At 44.9% G+C, this 22168-nt stretch overlaps 1 protein-coding gene across 1 annotated transcript in view; it reads right to left on the reverse strand.

Annotated features, from left to right (window-relative positions):
• Nucleotides 1-20364, reverse strand: part of Bbs2 (Bardet-Biedl syndrome 2) — a 48040-nt gene extending 27676 nt beyond the window's left edge. The window contains exons 1-7 of the mRNA XM_059264560.1: nucleotides 20060-20364; nucleotides 11878-12105; nucleotides 6967-7092; nucleotides 6323-6385; nucleotides 4543-4620; nucleotides 347-451; nucleotides 24-110 (exon numbers count right to left, since the gene is read on the reverse strand). Coding sequence (XP_059120543.1) covers nucleotides 24-110; nucleotides 347-451; nucleotides 4543-4620; nucleotides 6323-6385; nucleotides 6967-7092; nucleotides 11878-12105; nucleotides 20060-20176 — 804 coding nt within the window. The 5' untranslated portion in view covers nucleotides 20177-20364. The remainder of the gene's footprint in view (nucleotides 1-23; nucleotides 111-346; nucleotides 452-4542; nucleotides 4621-6322; nucleotides 6386-6966; nucleotides 7093-11877; nucleotides 12106-20059) is intronic.
• Between the last annotated feature and the right edge of the window lie 1804 nt (nucleotides 20365-22168).

The raw sequence follows: 22168 nt of genomic DNA on the forward strand, positions 1-22168 counted from the left end.
CACATTCCCTAACATAAAGTTACCTTTCCATTGGACCACCCGGTTATCAGCTCACACACGCCATCGGAGTTAATGTCAAAAGCATGAATGCTCATGGCATGGTTTTTGGACTGAAAAAGAATTCCAATAATTAGTAAAGGAGTCTCTCAGTGTCAGAGATACACAGTCCCTGAACAGGGTGGGGGATGGAGGTGGAGGGCTGGACTGTACTAACTTTAATTCTCAGTATACAGTCCCTGTACAGGGTGGGGATGGAGGTGGAGGGCTGAACTGTACTAACTTTAATTCTCAGTATACAGTCCCTAAACAGGGTGGGGATGGAGGTGGAGGGCTGGACTGCACTAACTTTAATTCTCCAGTATCGGGCTGTCTTGTCATAAACTCCAACTGTGCCATTGGAAAGGGCATAACCAAACCGGCTGCCGTACATGGGACACAGAGAGGTGATTATCTGCAACAAGAACACACGAGACAGTTGTTCAGTATGGATCAACTCAACTTCACATGTAACCTTATAAAACCACTCGGTTCTCCAGGCATGCCATGGCCATCGCCTCCTTGAGTATTTACACAAGATCCTCATGACACAGGCCACTAACGTTCACTCATGAAAGCAGGAGTAGGACTCACAAGGAGCACAGGACCTCTCCTCTCCCTTCCCCAAGTTTAGGGAGCTAACAATTGAGGGGTGGGAGACTTTTCTTTGGTGATGCTTGTAGCCTCAAAGTCATTGGCTCACTAAGCCAGATTTAAGGGGGCTGGTTTCTTTGGTCCGTCACTGCCCTCTCAATCTTGGGTGAAGAGTCAAGAACCTCCCTGCGGTAACTGTACTTAGATCAGAAAGCCCTTCCGAAACAAGCAGCAGGCAGTTAGGGCACGGGGATCCTGAGAGCTGTTAGTGCCCGTTGGAGGCTGAACAGCCTTGAAGCTCAGGCAGCTTCTTCCCATGGTGTCAGGAACTAAGGCGCTCTCCCCGGGGCTGCACTAGGAAGGCTCTGTATCCAAAAAGACCCATTTTTGAGTCCCACTCCCCCAAACACTTTGTGAAACATCACCCGACTTCTATGAATATGGCATCTACCTCATAAATATTCACAAAAACGTCAAGCCCAAGATCTCTCTCTGCTTCACATGGCTAAATGAACCACCTGAACTGTGCCTCATGGTGAATTCTTTTCTTCAAGAAGACAAGCACCAAGAAAAACCCCAGCCCAGCAGCACTCGAACACAATGCTGGGGAAAGTGAGAGCAAGACAAACTCCATTTTAAAGAAAACTTCATTTCTAGCAATACTAAGATAAAAGCTGAACCACGTTTCAGAGACATAAACACCCAGCCAAGACTCCGGTCAAGGCAACCCCCCACCCCCGGGTGGGTAGGCTGCTGGCCAAGAAATAGTTCTGAAGCTAAAACAAAGGCTTAATCCATCAAAGTCTCCAACAGCACTGGGAAAGACTCCAAATGTATTTTGTCTTCCGTAGTTCTTCTCTTGGCTAAATGTTCCTGTTGACTGAAGTGTGACCCTGGAATGCAAAGGCTTGTACCCCCTAGCCTGCGATTTTTCCCTTTAAAAACCCTTCACTCTGGGAGATCAGGGCTGTCCTCCTTCACCTGGCTAGCCAGTGTGTTGGACGCGGACCAAGCCCGGGCTTGCTTACTATCAATAAACCCCTTTGTACTTGCATCAGATATGGGCTGTGGTGGTCTTGCTTAGAGGTCTCACGACACGGGCACAACAAAAGGAATCCTCTTCTCTACCGTCCATGCCATCTACTTCACAGATGGATAATCAAATTTAAACAAACTCACAAAGTTAGATCAAGCCATGGGGAAATTTTTAAAAAGTCACAGACGTGTAATTAGGAGGAAATGAGCTAAGCACACAATAGATGCTGTTACACACATCAACACCAAAGGTTTTCCTGATTGACTAGCTAACTTAGACTAGTTACACACATCAACACCAAAGGTTTTACTGATTGACTAGCTAACTTAGACTAGTTACACACATCAACACCAAAGGTTTTACTGATTGACTAGCTAACTTAGACTAGTTACACACATCAACACCAAAGGCTTTACTGACTTACTAGTTAACTTTGACTAGTTACACACATCAACACCAAAGGTTTTACTGACTGACTAGCTAACTTAGACTACAGTTTGTTTCAAGAATCGGCCAGGCGGTGGTGGTGCACGCCTTTAATCCCAGTACTCGGGAGGCAGAGCCAGCCTGGTCTACAGAGCCAGTTCCAGGACAGCCAGGGCTAAGAAAAACAAACAAGAATTGTAACCTACAACTGCCTTTTATCTGCACATTTTTTCTATAATATAACTTATTGTTTGCTTGAGGTAAAAGAATGTACAATCTTTTCCAAACTAACGCAAACTCATATGGTGTGTACTCACAAACAGAAATGCATACACCACACAGAAATATTTACAGGACTCTCTGAGGACTGAACACACTTTAAAGGGTAGAATGTGATGCTGAACAGGGCTTAATGATCTCTGATCCTACAGACCTATTTCTAATTCTGGCCCCAGTACAGAAGATACTAAGAGATAAATTGTACAAAGCAGGGACTGGTTATGTAATCTCCTTCACACCTACAGTTTTCCACACACCACCCACGTCATTTAACTGAATACAAAGCACTGACTAGGATCCAGGGTTACTTAGCTCGAAGCACCCTCCTACAATACTTAGTACTGAACACTATTAACTGTCAAGCCTGGGTAGACACCTAAGGAAGAGCTATCCAACAGCAAACCAAAGGACAGGAAAAAGGCTGCAGTGAGCAGTTCTACAGTCTCTGTTTCCACAGTCAGCTCCAGACTCCCTGTGAGTGCTGGCCAGTTTCATGTCAACTTGACACAAGCTAGAGTCGTCTGACAGGTGGGAACCTCAATTGAGAAATTATTTCCATAAGATGGGGCTGTTGGTAAGCCTGTAGGGCATTTTCTTAATTATCAATGTGGGGGGGGGGGCAGCCCATTGTGGGTGGTGCCATCCCTGGGCTGGTGGTCCTGGGTTCTGTAAGAAAATAGGCTGAGCAAGCCATGGGGAGCAAGCCAGTAAGCAGCACCCCTCCATGGCCTCAACATCAGCTCCTTCCTCCAAGTTCCTGCCCTGTTTGAGTTCTTATCACGGCTTCCCTCAATGGACTGTGACACAGGAGATGGCCAGAAAAGCCCCTTCCTCCCCGAGTTACTTTGGTCATGGTGTTTCACCACAGCAATGGTGACGGTGACCCTAACTAAGACAGCGGATCCTTAGTGAAAGCTTTCCCTTTCTTCCTTTGTGGACAGAGTAGCAACTAGTTCCCTCTGATCCTCGGCTCTATCCCATGTTCCACTCTCCTTTTCTAGGACTCAGGGAAAAGGTGCTTCAAAGAACTCTAGCATCACATCTGATAGTGACAAAACCAGAAATCCAACACTCCCAAATGATTACCACCCAACAGGAAAAGACTCACTACAAATTAGTACGAAAGAGATGATAATGTACAACCCAGCCTTGGCAGGTCGGTGAGTGGTGCTCAAGCTGGGTTTTTTTTTTTTGGGGGGGGGGGCTTTGGGGGAAAGCTATAAATCCCTCTAAGAATCTAATAAGCTGCTGGAGAGATGGGCCAGTGATTAAGGGCACTGGCCTCTCTTCCAGAGGACCCAAGTTCTATCCCCAACACCCACACAGTGGCTCATAACCATCTGTAACTCTAGTTCCAGGAGATCCACATCCTCTTCTGGCCTGAGCAAGCACCAGGCAAGCACATGGTTCACGGACTTACATGTAGGCAAAAGACCCATATACATAAAATAATTTTTAAAAATCCAGAAAAACCAGGCATGGTGGCTCACATCTGTAATCTCAACACTTGGGAGGCTGAGTCAGGAGAATTGCCATGAGTTCAATTCAACCTGGGCTACTCACATTCTGGGCCAGCCTTGGTTATTACAGAGTGAAAGCCTGTCTCAGAAGACAAAACACCAAGAATCCAGTGGCAGCAAGGCCCCACCTTCTGGAAAAACTCACATAAGCACGTTCTCATGAACCGGGTCCCGGTGCCTCTACAGACACACCCCTTTACACTATTGCTTTTTGCACTCATTTCTTCACCTCTCTGTCCACAACTGTAATTTCACATTACAAGAAGTCTGGGCCAGGCATGGTGGTGCACACCTGAAGTCCCAACATTCAATTGTGGAAACAGTCAGGCCTACATGAGATTCAGAAAAAAACAAAAACGGGGGTCATGGTAGCACACGGATACCTGTGAATTTGAGGCCAGTCTTGTCTATATCGAATTCCAGGCCAGCCAGAACTACATAGTTAGAACTTGTCAGTAGTAACAACAACAATTATGAGTAAATAAGAAAAAATGTAAGTTTTTCTCCTGAAGACTGTGGCCTATGGGATGACACCCAGCAATCTGTGGTGTTCCTGAGTGCACTGCTGTCCTACCTAGTCCAAGGTCACCATTCTGCACCCTTGACTTCTCTAGCAGCCCGAGGTCCCCAATCTGAAGTAGCAGTTCCTACCTCTGTTTCTGTCATTTCCGCCACAATCTCATCCTCTTTAAAAACCCGGATGTCAAAATCTTCAGATCCAACAAGAAGCTGAAAAAGAGAAGAGAGGGTCACAGGGATCATAATCTAATGTGTGAACCCAGCAAAGTTTCATAAATTAAAAACAAAAGCCATCCTTTTACAGCTATTGTCACCCACCAGTTCCAGCCTTCTAGAAATCCAGTGCTCAAGGGGGGGTGTAACTGATTTTGGTAGGGAGAGAAAAGCGTTTCTACACTGCTAGTCCCACAGTGCAGGGGCAAGCCTGCCAGGACACACTCCTTCCTGAGGCAGCAGCGCCCCCTGCTGCTGATGGAAGCCTGCTGTGCTCAGACTGGGCTCCTGAGCACTTGTGCTCCCGCTGTGTGCTCCCGCTGTATGCTCCCACTGTGTGCTCCCACTGTGTGCTCCCGCTGTGTGCTCCCACTGTGTGCTCCCACTGTGTGCTCCATACTGGGTCAGAACTGACTTACCCTCAGAGACTGTAAACACATGAATGTACCATCTTTCCAGGAGCACCCATTCATGCCACACAGACTGATAAATGACTTATTTCTAGAAATAGAATGCTGCCATTTTCCTGAGGTAAAATAGGACTGTGGGGGCACATGCTGTATCAAAATAACATCAGGAAAACCAGGCCTGAGAGCTTATTGGACCTATCAGCCTGAGGAAAGGGTGCAGCTCCTTCACTGGACCCCACTAAGAGGTGGGCACTTAACGCTGCTGTGGTGCACAGTGACCTGTCACGTTCCTGGTTGTCTGGGGGCCTTCAGCTTAGCTAAGTCCCTGATATCGATGCAGTCTACTCAAGCTGCCATCTGCCGGTCCATCCCCAGCCCTGGTCCTGACCATCACTCCTCTGCAGCTGTACTCTGACTCGACAGCCGGCCTCAGCAGACAGACAGACAAGCAGGCAGCACAGTGGTAGCAGCTGCTGCAGAAGTTCCTGCGTCAGACCTCAGCTCCCCAGGTCACGGAGACTATCTGAATCTGTTACCTCCCCTGCCTCTCAAGCCTTTAGCCCTGTGTAGCCACACTGTAACCTGCATGTATACATACACAGACAGATTTCTAGTTACTCTGTGCTGTCCAGTGTGTGACCTAAGAGCAACACTAACAATTACGACTGCAATCAAAGAAGTCTGTTGGCTTCAGCCAGGGCTAGCCAGGAAAGAAGGACCACCTGAAAAAAACCGGGCACCCTGTGAATTTACTGATCTCTAATGAATTCTGGTACTGTGGAAAGACACAAACACATTTTTGTCTATGTTTCTGACATAGTACGCTCATGACAAAGCCCGGTCTCAAACACCATGGAAAGTAGACTACGTTAGAACACAGCAGACACTGTACACATACCAACTTCTCAAGGATCTGCGTTCTAGGGTGATTTCTTATATTAATACAGAATTATCCGAATAATGTCAAAAGAAATAATTTTGTCACCAAAATTGAAAATGATTGAATGTTCTAAAGCATCCGAAGCAGTTTATAAGATTATGAATATAACGGAGGTCTCGTCAACTTTTGCCTTCTCTCTTCCTATGTCTCAGAGACAGAGACAGTGAGAGGAGGAAGAAGAGGAGGAGCAGAGATGAAGGAGGAGAGAAAAGAGAGGGAAGGAGGGGGCAAGAGTCAGGGGAGAGAGACCAGTGAGCTCATATGTAAAAACAGCCATGAGAAGCCAATGTCACTGTGTAATAAGACATATTCAGCTGCACCGAGCACTGACGGCCACTTCGCCTCCCACCTCTGCCTTCCCATCACCATCAAAGTCACACAAAGCCAGGGAGTGAACATTGTCTCCAGTAACCTGAAAATAAAACAGAAAGTCATTAAAAAACCATCCGTTTTCATTTAATCCAAAAATATCAGCTCATGAAGGGAAGGTTTACATAAACCACCAGTGAGTTCTCAATACCACCTATAGTTAATATACATATTATCCTGCTTTTAAAAATTATTCTTTTTGTGTGTACATATACGTGTGTGCATATTCTATATTCGTGTGTGGGCATGGGTACACATGTGTATGGATAAGTATGCCTAGGGATGTCACAACAACCTCAGCTGTCACCCTCTATCCACTGGCCAGTAGTTCCCAACTGGATTAGACTGGGTGACCAGTAAACCTCAGGAATCCTCCTGTCTCCACCTCCCCAGTGCTGAGACACAGGTTCAGGCAGTCAGGCTCACCATGTTTGTGTGGGTTCTGAAGACGGACCTCAGGTCTTGCCTGAGGAGGGTACTCTAACAGTGGAGCCAACTCCCCAACCCTGTAAGTCCGTTCGGTTTTTTGAAACCACTATTCAATGCAATCAGTGGTTAAGAAACATCTAGAGAAAATTAAAAGTGGAAATGCTTAAAAGTATCAAAATGTTTAGTTCTTCATACCGTCCAAAAAAGATCATTTCCTTCATGATCAAAACCCTGAAGAGCACAATTGCCACCGATGATTGCAAGAGGGGGAGTGATGTCTCCCAGTGTCCCCAGCACAATGGCATTTGCCCCATCTGCTACCTAGGAAGGAAAAGACAGGACACAGTGATGTGCAGGCACACTGATGCTACCAGTGTTTCCTCTAGATACTCAATGGACTCTGCCCTTGTCTCCTAGGGGGAATCAAGGCTTCTCTGGGGCCCACACTGTGACTCGGGCAGAACAAGCAGAATCTGGCACATGGAGAGCCCAGCTCCCATGCCAAGCTGCTCTCCAGGACTTCTGACTCCTGGGGGTCTGGTCATCTCCCGATGACCAAGGCATGCACCTTTAAATACCCAAGTTCTAAAATTTATCTCTTTTAGATAGAAATCTTTTTGTGCCACCACACCCAGCACTATATAATCTTTAAGTATAAAGATTATAAGTGTGTAAGGAAATAGATCATAGATTACATATATATAATTGTACATAAAGAAAAGATTGGTTATTATAAAAAGGAAATAGGTAGGAAATAGAAAGGCTAGATTACATGCAAAAAAAAAATGGAATTGGCTACTACCTGAGAAAAAAGGGAGCAGCTGGAGGGCAGATGGGGAGCTGAGTGGGAAGGACAGCAATTGAGAGCATGCAGGATAAAACCCAGTACATTGTAAGCTAACCTAAACAGATTTAAAGAAATATATGTGTATGGAATATTATTTTAACGATGTAAAGATGTGTTACATTTGTTTATGCTGTGGAATATTACTTTAACTGTGTAAAGATGTGTTACATTTGTTTATGCTGAATTATGTAAATTATGTAAAGATGTGCTGCATTTGTTCCACCTTGCCTGCCTAAGGCACCTGATTGGTCTAATAAAAAGCTGAACGGCCAATAGCTAGGCAGGAGAGGGGTAGGCGGGGCTGGTGGACAGAGAGAACAAGTAGGAGGAGAAGAAGAGAGAAAGAGAGGGAGATGCCTGGGGTCAGGCAGACGCCAGACAGTCAGACAGAGTAGGACAGACAGAATGAAAGAAAGGTTAAAAAGCCCTGAGGCAAAACATAGATGACGAGAAACAGGTTAATTTAAGTTAAAGAAAAAAAAGCTAGCCATAAATGAGCATAAGCTAAAGCTGAGCATTCCTAACTAATATTAAGTCTCCATGTCTTTATTTGGGAGCTGATTGGTGGCCCAAAAGAAAGCCTGTAACATATATGTGTGTGTAAAAAGACAGCACTCATAAATTTAAATTGCCAAAAGACCAGCCAATCAAAACATAAAGTTAAATGTTAAATAATAAGTAGTCAGGTTTGCCCCTGTAGTCTCAGCTAAGCACAGAGTTGAAGCAGGAGGATTGCCTGAGCTCTGGAGTTTGAGATCAGCAAACACATCAAGACCCTGTCTCAAAGAACAACAACAGATAGATAGATAGATAGATAGATAGATAGATAGATAGATCAAACATAAAAAGGTAATAATGAACTGGGAAATGAATTAATAAATATATCAAACTTAATTTTCTGCTAATAAATGGCAAGTAAGGAAATAATGAACAATAAACTCAGTAGAAAGGAAGCATAAATAAATAGCCAGTGAAATGAAAACATTGACTGGTATTCATTCCCCCCTCTTACATAAGCAGTGGTTAAAAAAGAAATCCACATCTGCTGAGGTACTCTCATAATCTAACAGGGAGGTAGGAAAACAAGAGTCCCCTAGGGAGCAATTTAACAATAGCTATCACACATGTATTTAGCTTAGTGGTGCTGGGCTATAGTCCCTGAGGACAGCCTGCAAGCCTGAGGTCAACTGGGCTCATGGGGGTTTATCTGACTTACAGCTTACAGTCCAACCTCAGGGGAAGCCAAGGCAGGAACCTGGATGTAGGACATGGAGGGGTGCGGCCTGCTGGCTTGCTCCCCATGGCTTGCTCATCCTGCTTTCTTATACGGACCAGGACCACCAGCCCAGGGGTGGCACTGCCCACAGTGGGCTGAGCCCTCCAACATCAGTCCTTAAACAAGAAAATGCCCCCATAGGCTTGCCTACAGGCCACTCTAATGTGGGCATTTTCTTATTTGAGGTCTCCTCTTTCCAGATAACCCTAGCTTGTGTCAAGATGACAAAAAACTAGCTGGTATATTTGGCTACTTCATGAGTTCAAGGCCAGCCTGGTCAACTTGGTGAGATTCTTATCTCAAAAATAAACAAGAGATAAAGGAAGAAGAGGAAGGAGAGGGGAAGAAAGAAGAGGAGGAGGAGAAAGGCCTTTGGCTTCACAATTATACTGCTGGCTTTTAATTTTTTTAAGATTAATTTATTTTGTTTATGTGTGTTTGTCCGTATAATTGCATTGTGGAGTCTGCAGAAGCCAGAAGGTTGTAGCTCACAACTGTTGGTAACTCTAGTTCCAGGAGATCCAACACCCTCTTCTAGCACCCAAGGGCACCAGGCATGCATACACATACACCCATAAACATAAAACAAAAACAACAACTTTTAAAGAAAGCTAGCTAAGCACGAGCTCATGAGAGCCAGAAAGCAGCCTTTCTCCAGAGCTCCTGCCATGACTTCATGCAACAATGGACTGTAACCTGTAAGCTGAAATAAGCCCTTTCCTCCCCTAAACTGCTTCTGGTCATGGTGTTTATCAGGAGCAATAGAATGAAGCAAAAACACACAGTAGCCAGCAGTGGTGTGCATACCTTTAATTCCAGGAGGCAGAGGCAGGTGGATCTCTGTGAGTTCGAGGCCAGCCTGATCTACAGAGTGAGTTCCAGGACAGCCAGGGCTACACAGAGAAGCCCTTTCTCAAACAACAACAACAACAACAACAAAAAGAATATACAGTAATTTCAAATAAAGACATTAACAGTATATTACCAAATTAAAAGAGCTTTGGGGTTTTGTTTTATTGAAACAGCATCTTGCTTTATAGCCCAGGCTGGCCTTAAACTTACTATATAGTCCAGGCTAGCTTAAAATCCACAATCCTCCTCACTCAGCTCCAAAGTGCCAGAATTACAAACTTATACTACCTATGCCTGGCTGTAAAGGTCACCCGAAATAGCCAGGGAACAGACTGTCCATTAACTCATAGATAGATAGACAGACAGACAGACAGACAGATAGATAGATGAAATCTAGGGAGCAGACTGTCCATTAACTCATAGATAGACAGACAGACAGACAGATAGATGAAATCCAGGGAGCAGACTGCCCATTAACTCAGATGATGGATGGATGGATGGATGGATGGATGAATCCAGAGAGCAGACTGCCCATTAACTCATAAACAAACAAACAAGTGGAATCCCATATATACATATAACGGCACATTATTCTACCATAACAAGGAATGAAGAAACACTAACACATGGCACAAAGTGGGCTAGCCTGGAAAACATGCTGGGAAAAACAAGCCAATTGCAAAACCCACAGACATGGTTCCACACTCAAGAAAACAGACTGCTGCTGTCTAAGGCCGGAAGCTAAGGGGAAATAGGGTGCCTGTTTTGGGGTATGGAGGTTTTTTTGAGGTGATAAAAATGTTTAAAACTGATTGTAGCAAATGTTCCAAAACTCTGAAAAGTTCCAAACAATAGGGACTTTAGATGAATTGTATAGTATCTTAATTATATTTTAATACAGGAAATATAAAAGCCTAAATGTATGTACTACGATTCCTTTTTATAAGAAAATGAGCTGAGGAGCTATGGACAATTGCTGGCTGCTGGGGAAGGAAAGCCTTCTCTTTGGGGTGTGGCCACTGGAGGGTGGCCCACGTCCCAGTGGGTGGGCCCACACCAATGCACACACTCACAGCACTAACTGGATTCCATGTGTCATTTAAACAATAGAGGACCAAAAAAAAAAAAAATAGAGGATATGAAGTTGGGTGGTGGGGCCAGAGCAGAGCAGAAAGTGGCTAACAGGAGGGAGACACGTGGATCCAGAGGGGAGTAGACAGGGGATACGATCAAAATACATTGTATACATGTAGAAATTTTGCAAAAAATAAATAAAAATACAGTGTTCAGTCTGCATGTATGCCTGCAGGCCAGAAGAGGGCGCCAGATCTCATTACAGATGGCTGTGAGCCACCATGTGGTTGCTGGGAACTTAACTCAGGACCTTTGGAAGAGCAACCAGTGCTCTTAACCGCTGAGCCATCTCTCCAGCCCCAATAAAAAGTATTTTTAAAAGAACTTTTTAAAAATGGTACTCATATATACTTACTAAAATGAATGAACAAAGTGTGTAACCAGCCATAGCTGGTCCATGTCTGTAATCCCAGCACTCAGGAGACTGAAGGAGGAGGGTCACAAGTTCAAGAGCAGCCTGGGCAATGGTGAGACCTAATCTCAACACACACACATACAAATCTAGGTGGATAAATTCAAATGCTGTTTGTTTATAGGAGATGCTTTTGAAAAACTATCTCTTCCCTATCTTTCCTATAATAAATACAGACAGCTCGGTGTTAAAGCCGCAGCCGCATGCAGACGGCAGGCTGCAGTGAGCCTCCAACAAGCCGTGGTGCTTAAGCCACCAGAGCACTGTCTGACGAGGTGTCACAGACACACATGCTGGGGACACTCCTGGCTGTCACCAGATGTGTGACAGCCATAACCGGCCGGACAGGTAGGCTACATGTGCACAAACAGGTGAAGGTGAGCTCCCACTGTCACCACAAAGACGACAGCAAACGGCTTCAATCCAAGTGACGAGGGCGGGAACAGCAGCTCAGGGATGGGACGCTTAACCGGTACGCACAGCCAAGGCTCAGTTCAGTGCCCAACCACCAGTCAACAAAACCTCCTGGCCGACAAAAACCAAACCAAACCACGGGCACTGATGGGCTAAAGGGGATATACTCGCCTCTCTGTAGAACAAATCTGAATTGTTGTAGATATCATAAGCCAAAAGACTGGTCTGTGTTCCTACTAAAAGAGCATCACAGCCAAGCTCAGGGTTCAAGACTCCTGCAGCCAGGCAGCTCACTGTCTGGTTGATGTTGAGGAGCGAAACATCAGACTCCAGGGGGCTCTGGAAGACTCTGGACGCACTGAAATGCTGGCTCCGTGTGTGAGGATTATGAATAAAAATCTGAAAAACACAAAGTCATATTCCCTTAAGACATCTAAAAATGCCAAATTCACACAGTATGTTTTTAAAAATTGGTTTAGTTGATTCCAACAATAACAAGAAGTCACCTTAATCTATAAAGCTTACGATATTCATACAAGGCCAGGCCTGGTAGACCATGCCTTTAATCCCAGCCCTCGGGAGGCAGGTGGATTTCTGTGAGTTCGAGGCCAGCTTGGTCTACAGAGTGAGTTCCAGGACAGCCAGGACTCAGAGAGAGACCCTGTCTCGGAAGACAAAGAGAAGCTATTCATACTCAGTTCTGTTAGTAGCCAGCTTCCAGTCTTGGTGAATTAGGGAAATCCCATGGTTCTTAGACCGGCAGTGAAAGTGCACAGCGAGCTCTAGCTGCTGCTTATGAGGGCCGTGTGCATGCTCCCCACCAGCAGGATGCAAACGGTTCAGAGGCATCCATTTCGGCTAGTGTTAAGCACAGGAAGCTGATAACCAGCTTCAGAGCTGATCCAATAGAGCACGTGATCACGGGAATCAGAAAAGCACTTCCCACAGTACCTTCCACACCAGTCCCTACCAATCTCCCTTCCTAGCTCCTAGAATAGTCCATGGGTCTAATGTGCTTTACAAACTTAAAATACATCATTTAAATCAAATTCTTGAAGATTGTTTCATAATCTCCACTAGTAAGACCAAGAATTCAAATTAGTGCCAAAGACAGAAATCAACAGTTTTGATTATCATAAATTTGATCATCTGAGTGACTTCATTCATCATTCAACTTCCCTGAGCTTCACCTGTGGAGATGAAGCTTACATCAGAAAATGAATTCTCAGGTGCGGTGACACTGTTCCCGAGACAGAGAACCGGCTGTGGGGTGGAGTGTCTTAAATACCAGAATGGCCTGTGGCTTCTAAGGAGCTACCGAGCAAGGGGGTCTACAGCCCGACTGTGGGACTTCATTGCAGAAACTGCCGAAGGTTTTACTCTACTAATGTGTATATCTCTGTGCCTGTATGTACAAATGTGTATGGGCACCAACAGAGGCTAACAGAATGCACTGGATCCCCTAGAGCTGGAGCTACAGGGATTATGAGCTGACGATGTGGGTATTGGGAACCAAACTCTAGACCTCTGTAAGAACAGTAAAATTATTAACTCCCGGCCACCTCTCCAGCTCCCTCTCACTGAGAAAATTTCTATTATCTTTAAAAAAGAAAGAACAAAAAACACCAACTTTAAGGGATCGTCATGCCAGAAGGATGGAAAAACAAAATTGGAAATCCCTGGGCCCTAATTTTAAATGTTTCATTACTTTAGTATAAAGACAGTATTAATTTTAAGCTATTGCCTACACAAATTAGTTTAAGAAAAAAATATTGTAGAAAAAATGAGGCCAGCAAGAAAGCTCAGTAGGAAGGGAGCTCACCACCACGCCTGAATTCGATCCCAAGGACCCACATGGCAGGAGAGAAGTGACTTCCTCTGACCTACACACACACACACACACACACACACACACACACACACACAAATTAACTAATTTAAAATATATTCCAAAGTACTAACCAGAAAACATAAAGAAAATGTGTGCAGCAATTGAATATTGTTTAATGTTCTCATTTGTGTGATATTTTACAAGCTCTTTTAAACATTAATTGCACTTGACTTCTATGGGGTCAGAAGGATTAAGGCCCTGATTGTAAGTGACAGGGCCGAAACAAGAGGCCTGGTACCCAGACCATGAATGGCATGAATCACCACATCATATTCATTTTGTAATAGCTCTGAACAAAGGAATTCCTAAAGTCTTCTAGAAATTAGACACTGAGAAAAAAACAGAAGGGAAGTAACTCGTGCACCCCAGAGTCTGGAATGAGAGTCAACTTTTTGCCAAAAGCAACGTGAAACCCTGGAGTCAGACTGCTCCTGGTCTCATCTGCATGGAAAGAGTCCCTAGGGAGGCTTCCTGTCCCTTCAACTGCATGATGAACAGACATTTCCTTCCAAAGGAATGGTTGTAGGTAACAGAGCATTGTCCTAGCTGAGACACTGGTGATCTAAGTCAACTGATTCCCCAGACCTATAAAGAGATAAAAGGTGCCCAAGAAAAAAACACAATGTTTATAACATTAAGCAAGGTGACCCAAACTCAGAAAGACTGCACGCTCTCCCTCATATGTAGATCCCTCTTGCAATGTATACATGTAAACTGGTGTAAGTGGGGTGTAGTCTAAAATTTAGAAAGGAGACCAACAGAGAATAATAGTAGATGATAAGGAAGGACAGAATGCAGGCAAAAAAAAAAAAAACAGTCTCGTGTGTTTGTGTGTGTGTGTGTGTGTGTGTGTGTGTGTGTGTGAGAGAGAGAGGGGGGGGGGAGGGAGAGGGAGAGGTGGACCTGTGAATTCATTTTTCTGTGTACTGAATTAGCAAGAACCATTTTTACATTGCAAAAGCGTCCAACATGTGTTTGTTCTTTGAGGCCAGGACTGGGCTTGCTTTGAACTCCACTGCCATTAGTACAGTAGGAACAAGACATAACTAGTCACTGAATACATCTGTTGCAATGACCCATCTAGAAGTCCTTTTTTGTTGGATTTTCCCCTTTTTACTTCTATTTAAAGCTATACCAAAAACATTCTGTTAGAGTGTTATTTAATATGTAACCTGTATTATTATACATAAAATATGTTTTTAAAAACCCAAAGAAACTTCTTTCTAAAGTATCCTTGTTAGAACTAACGTTAAGACCCTACCTTTGAAGACAACACTTACATATGTCATCAAACACAGAGAAGTCAAGCTGATGCCTAATGAGAGGCTCCACCCCTACTGACCTGCACTCATGGAACTGGAAAGTATTCTGCACAATGCCAGAGGAGAAAGGTAACCATCAACCCAGTCACAGACCCTGTGATCTACAAAGGCGACCGGCCTGCAAGACATGCCAGTGCAATAACGGCACAAACGCTGTGGAGTAACCCACCATCCTCTGACTGGATTTAAGGCCCACTCCATGAGATGGAACCCATGCCTGATACTGCTCAGGTGGCCAAAACCTAGATAGGCCAGGCCTAAGGCATCAGTTCTCAACCTGCGGATTGCGAGCCCTGTGGGGGTCGAGAGACCCTTTCACAGGGTCACATATCAGATGTTTGTATTAGAATTCATAACAGAAACAAAATTACAGTTATGAAGTAGCAACAAAAATAATTTTATGGTTAGGGGTCACCACAACATGAGGAACTGTATTAAAGGGTCACAGCATTAGGAAGGTTGAGAACTGCTGGGCTAAGGGAAAACCAAATACTATTATTCTGCTAAAAAAAACCTAACAATACAATGACTTGTATGACATTCTGCTATACCCATAGATCAGTAGTGCCTCACTCAGCCATCATCAGAGAAGCTTCTTCTTGCAGTAGATGGTAATTAACACAGAGACTAAGAGACTGAGTCCTAAGTGGGATGTCTTCATCAAACTCTCCCCTCAGGGCCCAGGAGCTATGCAGAAGAGGAGGCGAAAAGATTGTTAAGAGCCAAAGGAGACGGATGACTCCAAAGACACAGTGTCCTCCAGACGCAACAGGACTGATGCATGTATGAATTCAGAGACTATGGCAGCATGTAGAGGGCCTGCACAAGTTCAAGCCAGATGGGGTCTCAGTGCTCAGAGCAGGAAGTGGACACGGGCTCCCACCCTCAACCAAGAAGCTCTCTGCAATTGGTACCCACTTGCAGAAGACAAACAGTTTTCTCCAGTGGAGTCTCACTGGGTATATTAACCACACTGCAGTGTAGACCCATGTCCAGGAGCAGATGGTTAACACAAACAAGCTCAGTGGTGTTTCTGTAGACTTTTTGTGTCATACTGCTTTGTGAGGACATCTTTTTCTCACATTATTTTTGTTTTGTTTTGTTTGTATATTTTGGGGGGTTGTGTGCGTGTGTTTGGCTTTTTTTAATTTGTTTGTTTTTTTAAGGACATGAAAGGGCATGGAGTTGGGTGGTAGAGAGATGGGGAGGACCTGTGAGGAGTTGGAGGAGGGGAAAAGCATGATCAGAATATATAGTATAAAATTTTGTTCAATAAATAAAATATTTTTGTCAGGCAGAGTCAAGATCTGGCTGTACTGATGAAGTTCTGCCTCCCGAGATGAGGCACCAGTGGGCAGAGCAGGTTTTAGTGTCAGCTGGCAATGTCTCTTCTATTTTTATCCTATTTGCAATGCTGAGGATTGACCATCCTAGGCAAGCACTCTACCAGTGATCTACACCCTAGCCCTTTTTCATGTGTGAGACAGGGTCTTGCTCTATAGCCCAGGCCAGTCTTCACCTTGCAGCCCTGCCTCTGCCTAGGAGTAGCTGAGAATACAGGCCTATGCCACCAGGCCTGGCTGCAATGGGTTTTTATGGGGTTTTGTTTGGTTGGCTGTTTGGTCTGAGCTTTTTGTTTGTTTAGTTTTGTTGACCCAGAGTGGCCTCCTACTTTTGATAATCCTGTCTCTGTCTCCAAGTATACTGGCATATACCACCACACCCAGCTGGAATGTTTGTTTTTAAAGAATATGTTTACATTTTATATGGATCATAAAATGTTACTAATCTTTAAAACTTAATTAGTTTGTGCATACCTGCACCGTGGCGTGTATATGGCTATCAAAGGACAATTTGTGGATTTCATTCTCTCCTTCTACCACGTTGAGTCCCAGGGAGCAAACCTCTACTTGCTGAGTCACTTTCCATGGGAGAACCAATTGTTTGGTTTTTGGTTCTCATCTGCCCAGATGAGAACACCAGTATGGCTGGTCCAATAGGGTTTCCCCAGTCTTTTCTGCTGATCTGATAATAATAAGTGGTTGATCTGATAAGTTACCTTGTTTGTGCTCTTAAGTCAGGCTACTCCAGTCATTTCTGCTGGATGTTGTGAGCTCCTGATTTGATGTTTTGCTATCTCCCTGCTGCTTCTGCCTACCTGCTGTCTACTAATTTTTCCTTTACTTTCACTTGCTACATGCTTTAATTCACCCATTTCAATCTGAACGTACACTATCAGAGATCATTCTCTGCACAATACAGAACAAACCCAACAACAAACAACAACAAAAACATGGCTAACAAGGCTCATGGCTACCTCCTGGCCTTGGCCAGTCCACTCCAGCCCCACAGTCTCCTTGTGTTCTGGTTCACACCAATACCTTTGCACTGACTGATGCTTCTGCCTACAACACAGTCGGCCCACATGGCTACAAGCTTGCTTTGTTTCCTTCAAACCTCTGAAGTAATCGTACCAGAGTCCTGCCTGATCACCCTCTCTCAACCAGCAAGCTCCCATCAATTCTCTTACTACTCTTTTCTCTTAACCTACATAGTATGCATATAATTCAAATGCATATATCAATGTGTCTATAGCATAAACAGTTCATAGCATAGTATACATTCTAACATGATATACGATGCACACACCACATACATAGTTAACTGTCTGGTACTCTCAACTATAAGCTCCAGAGGTGAAACTTCATTTCCCACAGTATCTGCAGAGTTAAGAAAAGTGCCCAGCACAGGATAAGGCCTCAGATTAGGGGCTAGGGCAGCGGTTCTCAACCTTCCTGATGCCGCAACCCTTTAACACAGTTCCTCATTTGTGGGGAACTCCGACCACTGCTACTTCTTAGCTGTAATTTTACTACTGCTATGAATTATAATGTGACCCACAAAGGGGTCGTGACCCACAGGTTGAGAATGGCTAAGATGACACCAATGGGATATCTTCAGCCTGTTATATTACTGCTGTGCTCCTATCCATGAATATGAATATGCAAATATGAATCTGTTGTGAATGTTTGTCAGTGCCTGGGGCGGGGGCAGCACTGGAGATCGAACCTAGGGTGTTGAGTATGTTAGGCAAGCATTCTACCACTGGATCACATCATCAGCCTTTTAATTTTATCTTATTGCATTATTTTCTCGTGTGTGTCTTCAGGCTCCACGGCACACAGTGGAGGTCAGACAACAACTCACAAGAGTCAGTTCTCCTTCCACTGCATGCCCCTCAGCTAGAATCCCAGTCATCAGGCATGGCAGAAGGGGCCTTTATCCAGTAAGGAATCTCCTCACCCTCTCCCCTTTTCTAAACCTGAATTTTGAGGGGGGGGGTCTCCCTATGTAGCCCAGGTGTACTGGGTGGTTTTGTGTGTCAACTTGACACAAGCTAGAGTCATCAGAGGAAGGAGCCTCAGCTGAGGAAATGCCTCCATGAGATCCAGCTATAGGGCATCAATGCAGGAGGGCCTAGCCCATGGTGGGTAGTGCCATCCCTGGACTGCTGGTCCTGAGTTCTATAAGAAGGTGGGTGGACAGAGCAAGCCGTGGGAAGCAAGCCGGTAAGCAGCTCCTGCCTCTGGGATCCTGCCCTGTTTGAGTTCCTGTCCTGACTTCCTTCATTAATGAACAGCAATGCTAAAGTGTAAGCCAAATAAACCCTTTCCTCTCCAACTTGCTTTTCGGTCATGGCGTTTTGTTGCAGCAATAGGAACCCTAAGACACCAGGCTAGCTTTGAATTTATGATCCCAACCTCCTGAGTAGCTGGAGTAACAAGTGTGTACCACTCTATCAGGCTGCCTAGTGCCTCCTAACCACAGCATCACACATCAGGCCCAGTGCTCAGCACTTGACTTCATTATACCAGTTAATGAAATCATAACGCACTGAAATGAATCGTCATACTCCAGCTATGTATCCCAAGACATCGCATAGAAAGTACCACACAACATACATGGAAGTGTCTTAAAAACTCATTTCACAAATGTAACTGTGTAACTGACAACCACCCTGGGTATGACAAAATGCTTTCAATCTCACTCCCACAACTTTTTTTCCCCCTTTTTCCAACTGGGTCTCGCTCTGTAGCTCAAGCTGATCACAAACTGGTGGCAATTCTCCTGCCTCACTCTCTTGAACTGGAATTACTGGAATTGTGTGAGCTACCACATAAAGCTTCCTTTCTAGAACTTTTTGGTTGAGCAATCTCAGACACTAAATTGAACCTCTCTGAACTATTTCTAATCACTAAAGTGGGAATAACAAAAAGAAAATAACAGCAGCTAACAATTAGTGACCACTTCCCACACATCATAATTATTTATTCATCCCTGAAGGTTATGGAATTAGAGGCCAGTAAAGCAAGAATCCACTACACCTCCACTACGCTAGTATTTCTGGCCTTGTAGCAACGATGCTGGGTGAATTAATGTACGAGGCTTTGCACCTGTCAGAAGCTGCATTTTTGAAATCCCTGCAGTCCTTGTATTTTGTGCATGCCTCCATTAAATCCACAGGGCCTTGATTCGCCTTGTCATTTAACAAATATTCATATTTACACTTGACACTTCGTTCATGCTAGATTTTAGGGATTCAGAGGTCAATACTTTTAGAAAGCATGTAGAAGTGTCAAATGTAAATATGAATGTTTATTAAATGATCTTTTATCACCGTGACTCTGATACCTATATCCCAGTATGTGGCTCCTAGTAACCACTTAGTGAATACTAAGTTATGGGGGAGGATCTGAATGTACGTAATCAGTGACCAAAAGTACAATCTGAATTTAACGTTGGGATTTGTGTAGTCTTTTTTTTTCCCCTCCCTGTAAAGAAGCAAGAGATTCCATGCGGCAAGCATAGGCTCTGGGCAGGAATTTGGAGTCAGTGATCACTGCTAATCCTGGCCAAGCTCTTCCTTTCCCTAAGCTCCTGATCTGGTCTCAATACTGTCCAACACTAAGAACTGCCCTTAAGAGACGTCACTACTCTGAAGCTGTTCCTCTGAAACCCCATATAGACAGGCCTCGGGCCAAGGAAGGCAGCGACCGGTTGCTAGGCAATGCGGGCTGGGGGCGGGGCAGCGTGAGAGGCGGGATCTGGACGCCCGCGGAGTTCGGGTGGGACCGGTTACCTTGCCCGCTTGGGTGGCAGCCGCCAAGCACGGGTGAGTCCCGTCGTATCGCCCTATGGCCACCATGCGGGGGCTGATTTTGTGGCGCAGTTTCAGGGTGAACACGGGCAGCAGCATGTTGGCGCCGACTGGGGGCAGAAGGCAGGCGCCCGACGCAGGCGCAGTGCAGATAGCCTGGCAGACCAGTTGCCTGGCAGCGGGTGAGGGGTGCAAGGGACAGACAGACACACGGAACACCCCGAACGCCCCAGGCCCCGCGCCTGGAGCGCGCAAGAGCACTGCCCCAGTCGCCGACTCCCTCTGCGCCTGCGCGAACCCGCCCAGCTGCAGAGCTGCGCAGGCCTCCACTAGCTCCTGCGACTGCGCAGAGGGCGTCCTGCCGGGTTGAACCGCGCTCTCTCTTTGTGGACGCAGGCTGATGCTGTAAATTAGTGTTAGGTGCAACCCGACCTTGGCGTCTGGGTGCGGGTTTCTGAGCCAGTACCTCCCCAGGAATCCCTCTGTCACGTCAGCCAAGCTGCATCCCGTAGACCCCACACACTATGCCACCCACGCCAAAGGGTCATTCGTTCAAGAACTAATCTTTAGCCGGGGGATGGCTCAGTGGATGAAGATGCTTGTTGCCAAGTTTGGTGACCTGAGTTGGAGGAGAAAACCAGCTCCGTGGGGTGCACACACACGATAAATAAGATGCAATATTTTTAAAAAATAACACTTAAGTGCCTACTGTGTCCGTTGCTTTAGCTATTATGTCTATGCAAATGACAATAGTAACCTGAAAATAACAATCCTCACACCCCAAAAAAATAAAATAAAAATGTTTTCAACTCATGTTTAAATAGTTGAGGTTTAGGCGGTGAATGTAAGCAGGAAAGAAAGATCACTTCTCTCCCAAGTCTAGTTAAGGATTAGCTGAGAGCGAAGAATTCCAGCACAATTAGCAGTTGCTATGGAGGTTACCCACGGAGAGATAACATTACATTTATGTAAAGATACTTCAACTAAGAATGTTGACGTCTTAAACCTGTATGGCCTTTCTCCTTTCCCAGCTGAAAAGCAGCAATTTGCTAGAAGCCTCTCAAGAAACTCGACTTAAGTAAATGACATGTCTTAATCCCTGTGTACATCCTTGTGATACGTGGGTCTATCATCAGATTGCAAACCCTACTCGAGGCACCTCTGAAGTCACCTTATAATCTCTTTTATCAAAACAAGAGGAAAGAAGGAACAGTAGACATGGGGGGAAACAGGGAGGATGGGGAGAGGAGCTAGCAGGTGAGAAGGGTCAACCAAATGGAGTATGAATGAAAATGTCATAACGAAACCTGCTACTTTGTAAGCTAGTTTTTAAAATAAGAGAGTAAGAAGGGGGATTTTTTATTTTTTATTTATTTATTTATTTATTTATTTTTTTTTTTGGTTTTTCGAGACAGGGTTTCTCTGTGTAGTTTTGATGCCTGTCCTGGATCTCACTCTGTAGCCCAGGCTGGCCTCGAACTCACAGAGATCCGCCTGCCTCTGCCTCCCGAGTGCTGGGATTAAAGGCGTGCGCCACCACCGCCCGTCTAAGAAGGGGGATTCTTAACAGCTCATTGAGGTGTAACTTGAGAGCTACCAAGTAGTCTATATGGTGGATGATATAATCCTTAAGTGGGACTTTCCTTGCGAACCCCACATCCAAGCTCTTGGCTGTGTATTATTCTTTCCCTGAGCACCTCTATAAAACCACTCCCCAAATTCCCACTATGCTTAAAACTATGCTTAAATTACAAGTATATGTATGTATATATGTAATATAAATATATATATAGAGAGAGTGTGTGTGTGTTTGTGTGTGTGTGTGTGTGTGTGTGTGTGTGTGTGTGTGTGTGTGTGTGTAGAACAACATCATGGGTTCTAGGGACCAAACTCATGGCATGTGCTTTTACCTGCTGACCAAAATCTGAACAAACTTCAATTCTGCTTCAAACTGTCTGACCCTGGAATTCTTTTCTGCAATGAAATTAAGAATCCCATTTTCACTAGAAAGGAGGTCTCTAAAAAGAAGTCCTCAGGCTGCTGCAGGTGGCTGTGTCTCTGGCCCACACCTCACTGCTAATGGCAAAAGGT

This window comes from Peromyscus eremicus, chromosome 5 (genome assembly GCF_949786415.1).
Source record: "Peromyscus eremicus chromosome 5, PerEre_H2_v1, whole genome shotgun sequence".
NCBI lineage: Eukaryota > Metazoa > Chordata > Mammalia > Rodentia > Cricetidae > Peromyscus > Peromyscus eremicus.